Raw genomic sequence first — 6,469 nt, 5'->3', positions numbered from 1 at the left:
AATGAATATTTCAAAAATAAAATAAAAACTGACGAAACACGCTTGAACCATGTCACGAGTGTTGGAGTTGAATAGTTTGTCCACCAGAGGGCGCTCTACACCGTCCCTGTTGGCAACACTCGTTGAGTTGGGCACGAGACACTTGGTCACAGTACTGAGGCGCTAATGATGCTGAGCGTGAGGCGTGTGTGAGGGACGCGAGCACACACACACACACCACGAGTAAAGCACATCCACAAAGCAGATTACTGAAACCTCAACTTTATTTCACTCATACAAAATCAAGAAGGTTAAAAGCCAACGTGTCGCTGTACACATGAGACGAGAGCACGACTCTCAGCAAACATTAAAAGAGTCTAAAACATGTAAAACAAAGGGGAATCATCTATACATGTGCATCGTCCCTGTGAGTGTGTGTGTGTGTCTGGGGAACGAGATGTCTCTGAGTGACGGTTCAACAGTGTAATCGATGGAGGAAAGAAGCTTTAATAGTAAAACTAGCTTAAAACAGAACACTTGACAAAAGCAAAAGAACGGGCCGATCCGATCCGCACCCCTGCAGACGCGGCCGTCCCGGAGCGGTGTGTGTGTGTGTGTGTGTGTGTGTGTGCTCGGAGGAGAGCCGCACGGATAAAGGAAACTAGCACAACTGTTCCTGGACAATAAAACAAGAGTTTAAAAGAAATTAAAACAGCTAGTGTGTGTGTGTGTGTCGGCGCCTCTATGAGTCGTAGTCCTCGTCGTCGCCGTCCTCCGTGTGGTTCTGGAGCGGATCTGGAGCCGGCGCCGGCGGGAACACGCCCATGAGGGACGGGTGCGGGGAGAACCCCGACAGCGCCCCCTGCTGGGAGCCCGCGGAGACAGCCTGCGCCGGCGGGACCTCCACACTGCACACACACACACACACACACACACACTATAACCCTGTGCTGTGCAAAAATATCACTTGGCGAGTTAAAAAACATGAAAATGGTAAGAAAAAAATATTAATAATATATGTCACACCTGTGGTAGAAGGAGGCAGGCTGTGTGTTTGTGCTGGTCTGAGACCTGTCGTCGTCCTCGTCTCCTTCCGTCTCACTGTCCTCAGAATCATCCTGCACACACACACACACACACACACACACACACACACACACACACACACACACACAGGAACGAATCAGCATTTCATGCAGCAATTCCGCTTGATTGACAGTAACAGCAAACATCTTTCAACCGCTTTATCCTACAGCAGCACGATCTCATAAATCATAAACACTCATTTCTACTTTACACACACAATAAAGGGTTAGTTCACCCAAAAATGAAAATTCTGTCAGTTTGTTCCAATCCCGTAAGACCTTCGTTCATCTTCGCAACACAAATTAAGATATTTAAGATATTAAGATCGCTCCTGCATACAGTCCATAGGCGTCTTGAGGGAATGACTCTTGCTGGCCTCGAAAAGTCATTAAAGACATCGTTAAAATAGTCCAAGTGACTACAGGGGCTCAATCTTAACTTTATCAAACGACGAGAGCAAAAAACAACAAAAATAACGACTTTATTTCAACTATTGGTTTATTTCTCCCTCTGCATGAGTCAGGTTACTAGTTTAATAGCGTAAGCTTCTGTTATTGTACGTCACACGCATCACACACATGACCAGCGTCGGCCAATAGTGAGCCTTCGTGTGACGTAGCTTTACGCAATCACACTACGTTAACTGACTACAGGCCCATGGAGAAGGAAGTGAATAGTTGAAATAAAGTCGTTATTTTTTGCTCTCGTCGTTTGATAAAGTTAAGATTGAGCCGCTGTAGTCACTTGGACTATTTTAACGATGTCTTTAATGACTTTTCCAGTCGTTCCCTCAAGAAGCCTATGGACTGTATGCAGGAGCGATCTTAATATCTTAAATATCTTAATTTGTGTTGCGAAGATGAACGAAGGTCTTACGGGGTTGAACAACATGAGGGTGAGTAAATACTGACAGAATTTTCATTTTTGGGTGAACTAGCCCTTTAAGAATTGCTCAATGTCCACTGCGGTCACATGACCTGAATACGTTACTGCATCTAGTCAAGATGGCACATAAATACTGGAAAATAACATAAACACGGGAACATATTAGTTCCAGTAAAAGACACTATTTATTACTATTACTTGCATTCAGAAATAAATGTAAAATAAATAAAACATTGTAAACACTTTAGTTCCCGTCGTGCCGCAACAAATGCTTTAAAAATTAATTCTATTCAAAACAGAAAAGGAATGAAAACTAAGTGTTTAAAACAAGATTTAATAAAAAAAAAACAAATAAACTTTGCTCACGTTTGCTCGATGTTAAACGTATTCTACACTGAACAACATTAGAAACGCAACACTTTCGTTATTCCCGCCATTTCTCACGATCTGAACTCTTCTTCCATGTCGTAAGGCGAGGTGATCTGCCTTAGGCTGTCCACAACAACAGGCCACTGTAAAACGTGACTTGCATAACTCCTATATGTTCAGGTGGACGTGACGTAATAAAGCAGTGCATTGTGGGTAGTGTCTCCTGCGTGGTTTACCTCTTGCTCCGATTCTGTGCCTGAGAGTTTCTTGTCTTTGCTCTTGGCTCCTGCTCCCCCGTTCTTACGGCCCGAGCCGATCTTACGCCCCCTGAGAGACACAAAGCACCAACACTCAGCACACACACACACACACACACACACACTCCACGCTCTATGGCAACACTAGATAACCAGGATCCCTTGGTTAACATTAGTTATAGGAAATCAGCGCAGGTGAAGCTCAACATCATTACTAGTGCGTCACATTAGTTAACCAACACAAACATCAACGTTTTAAACGCTGTAAAAATATATTGCTCATGGTTAGTTAGTTAATGCAGTGGCTAATGTTAAAAAAGTACTCATTGTAAAGTGTTACCAATTTAATTTAATGTATTAATGAGCAATAGAATTGTTACATTATTTATTAATATTGGTTAAGACTAATCCAGCTGTTCATTGTTCATGTTAGTTCACAGTGCAGTAGCTAATGTTAACAAATACAACCATTTTAATAAAGAATAATAAAGCCTAATTGTAATGAACCTTATTGTAAAGTGTTAGCATGTTGTTTTTCACATTTCACAACTTATGCTCATTATAATAAAAGTATGGTGATTAAAATAAAATCAAATCAAATAAATGAAAATAATTATTAATAAACTATGAAATGTGACCCGGTGCATTCATTATTGACAAATATGCATCACATTACGTTTATTTTTTTATTCTTTTGGGTTTTCATCAAGCATAAACTCTATTTATTTATTTATTTAAACAAGACTTAGGCTTCCTATCTTCAGCATTTCTGCTTAATGTATAGTGATTTAAGAACGGTTAGATATCAGACTGGAAAACAGGGATGGGCAACGATTAATCGCATCCAAAATAAAAGTTTGTGTTTACATAATATGTGCGTGTGTAGTGTGTATAATTACTTTGTATATATAAATACCCACACATGCATGTATATATTAAAGAAATATGTGCATGTATATATATTTATTCACAATTAATATTATATATAAATATTTAATATATTAATAACACATTTTTCATAAATATATACATGCATGTGTGGGTATTTATATATACAAATTAATTATACACACCACACACACACATATATTATGTAAACAGTAATCAAATTTGTTACTTTATAGGGAGTAGCGCAATATTGTAGCGCGTTACTTTTAGAAGTAGCTCTCACTAGCACACACACACACATCTGAGGTTACTTTAAACATGTGTGTGTTCTTGCTCAGGGTTCGTGTTTTCCAGTAGGGATGGCCAACGATTAATCGCATCCAAAATAAAAGTCTTAGTTACTTTTTAAGGAATGTCATACTATACGTTACTTTTCTCACCGTCACTTGCTCGTTTTCTTTTTAATAACAAAAAAAAAATCTGCTTTTGGAAAGTTACAAGTAACGGAGAAAATTATTAATTAATAATTAAATCATTATTGACATTATTATAGGCATGTAGTCTTTCCTTACAAACTGCCCAACAAATTAATTGTCTGGCCTTAAAACGCTATAATACAGAATGTATGGCTTCCGCATGTGTGTGTGTGTGTGTGTGACCTGCGCGGGATCTTCTCCGCGGTGTCCGTGTGGTTCTCGTCTCCGTCTCCCTGCATGTCCGGCACCGACGCCACCAGATCCTTCAGGAAGTCAAACTGCTGCTCCAGCTCGATGCACTGCTTTCTGCACACACACACACACACGCAGGCGTTGGCAAATGGAGTGTGTGCTCGACAGACCGCAGTCATGTGGTGTGTGTGACGTACAGGTGTGACGTGGTCATGGTTTTGGCATTGCGTGACTGGGTGACGTGACAGGCTTTGGTCAGGAGAGAGTCCAGGAACAGCTCGAGCGCGCGGGCTCGCTTTAGTCAAGGAAAGGGTCAGCGCGCACACACACACACACACACACACACACACACACACAGGTTCATTTCATTTACTTTATCTATGATTTAACACCATATCAGCTGCAACGGCTATTAATAAAGTACGTTTTACTAGAGTAGAGGTTTTTTTTATTTGAACAGGATTCAAAAAATATTTATATATATATATATATATATATATGAAGAGTTCAGATGCAAAAGCCTCTAAGTGCCATTTGAAATTTTGAAAATCAAACTTGTATATTTAAGTTCAGTAATTTCACTTAAATAACAATTAATAGGTAATTATCATTGCCATTTAAGTGAAATTACTGAACTTAAATATACAAGTTTGATAAAAATCATCATTAAAGAAGAAAATTTCAAATGGCATTTAGAGGCTTTTGCATCTGAACTCTTCATATACACACACACACACACACATATAAAAAGTGCAATAAAGTGCAATAAAATAAACAGTTAAATGTGTATTTTAGATGTTTAGCGCAAATATGATGTGATCAAATAATCAAACAGATCAGATTTAATAGTGTTGACCGAGTTCAAGGTTTTTACAGAGGGGTTTTGGACTTGAACACAATTTCTCTATGTTTTTAGGAATACAATGTTATAAAAATTAATTAGAATGATATATGAACAAACCCCTCAGTAAAAACCTTCAGAATATAGATGTGAATAAAACTCTAAATTTTGGTGTGTGTACGTGTCACTGAAGTGGAGAAAAAAACGCATCTTTAAAGATATGTATATGATGATGCAAAAAGATCAAATGCAACAAAAGAAAGTGTTTTTTGGATGTCATCTTTTCAACTATTAAACTGATAAGTGCATGGCAACAAACAAACAAACGTGTGTGTTCACGTAGAGTCCTGTCTTAATTAAAGCACATGTGAAGATGTGACGGCGAAAGGATACAGATGATGACAGGAACTGCAGCCGCCACTTTCCCGATCTCTTCATCCGTCTGCATGATCTTCTTGATCCTGGCCTGCAACACAAAACACACAAACACACTCCAGACCTGCTCTTCAACACACACACACACACACTCCAGACCTGCACTTCAACAGTCATCAGGGAACGAGCATCATCTCCGCATGAGAAGTGAAACATGTAAGCCAGAGACCAGTCATGCATGAGATGCAAACACACACACTGTCTTCATTCAGATGTCAACAAAAGCACATGTGTGAGTTCATCTGTCACACTATCACACAACAACAACAACAACAACCACTCCAGAAGCCAGTCTGACTGACTCAAGTGTGAACGCGGTGTAATCCGGATCAACTGAATCAGACTTAATAATACATATGTTTCCACATTAGCTAACGCCTGGTTAAACACACCAGACTGGGTACAGACCATCACACACACACACACACACACACACACACACACACACACACACACACACACACACACAGGGGGAGAAAGAGGGAGGTTAGCTAGCATGCATGCTAACCTCTCTGAAGCTCAAATCTTTACAATAAACCTCACTGAGAGAATCGGTTTGAGTACATTTTCCTCTATACACCGCCCAACATCATAACCTGACCGACTGTATTAGATTAAACCAGATTAAAGCGGATTAGAAGCAGACATTGTGGTTTTAGCGAGCTAGCGGCTAACCGGACCGAAAGCGTTTTTCTTTTCTCGTATTCCCTCATTCAACGCGCACAGTCTCTGTTGATGAGTGTCTTTAAACTCTCGTGTGTGTGTGTGTGCCGGGTCTCACCGGAGGGAATCTGGCGTTATATTTCTTCTTTTTGCTCGGCATCTCTGCGCAGAATCGGCCCGGCAGCGGCTCTGGCTCGGTTCCGTCAGTCTGTGGCCAAACTCAAGGGATGTGAAGGGTACACTCGTTAGATTCGCGCAGATCCGTCGCTAAAGCGATTAAAGCACCATCACCGATCGCCGTCCGTGCGTTTCTGCGATTTTTATCGTCATTTTACGGTGGATTGTTTCCGTGATTTCCGGCTGCACGAGTTCTCGCTTCTTTACGGTTCGCTTTGTGT

At 40.4% G+C, this 6,469-nt stretch overlaps 1 protein-coding gene across 2 annotated transcripts; it reads right to left on the bottom strand.

Annotated features, from left to right (window-relative positions):
* Positions 1 to 245: 245 nt before the first annotated feature.
* On the bottom strand, positions 246 to 6,456 carry drap1 (DR1 associated protein 1). 2 transcript variants are annotated; one of them, XM_039690322.2, is made up of 7 exons: positions 6,190 to 6,456; positions 5,367 to 5,439; positions 4,330 to 4,423; positions 4,124 to 4,246; positions 2,556 to 2,646; positions 1,006 to 1,097; positions 246 to 887 (listed from the first exon to the last, which is right to left on the bottom strand). In XM_039690322.2, the coding sequence occupies exons 1-7, from the start codon at positions 6,229 to 6,231 to the stop codon at positions 722 to 724; spliced, it is 681 nt and encodes a 226-aa protein (XP_039546256.2). In that variant the 5' UTR covers positions 6,232 to 6,456; the 3' UTR covers positions 246 to 721. The 2 variants fall into 2 exon arrangements, with proteins under 2 accessions (XP_039546256.2, XP_039546257.2); XM_039690323.2 differs by lacking the exon at positions 6,190 to 6,456 and adding an exon at positions 5,917 to 6,018.
* Between the last annotated feature and the right edge of the window lie 13 nt (positions 6,457 to 6,469).

Source organism: Pimephales promelas, chromosome 1, assembly GCF_988280905.1.
Source record: "Pimephales promelas chromosome 1, fPimPro1.hap1.1, whole genome shotgun sequence".
NCBI lineage: Eukaryota > Metazoa > Chordata > Actinopteri > Cypriniformes > Leuciscidae > Pimephales > Pimephales promelas.
The sequence above is the reverse complement of the archived record's forward strand: the minus strand, read 5'-3'. Positions and strand labels throughout refer to the sequence as shown.

Coding starts and splice junctions, on each gene's coding strand:
- drap1 (XM_039690322.2), bottom strand. CDS start 6,231: ATGCCGAGCAAAAAGAAGAAATATAACGCCAGATTCCCTCCG. Junction 4,247..4,329: donor ACCATGACCACGTCACACCT/GTACGTCACACA, acceptor GTGTGTGTGCAG/AAAGCAGTGCATCGAGCTGG. Junction 1,098..2,555: donor GCACAGAATCGGAGCAAGAG/GTAAACCACGCA, acceptor GTGTGTGTGCAG/GATGATTCTGAGGACAGTGA.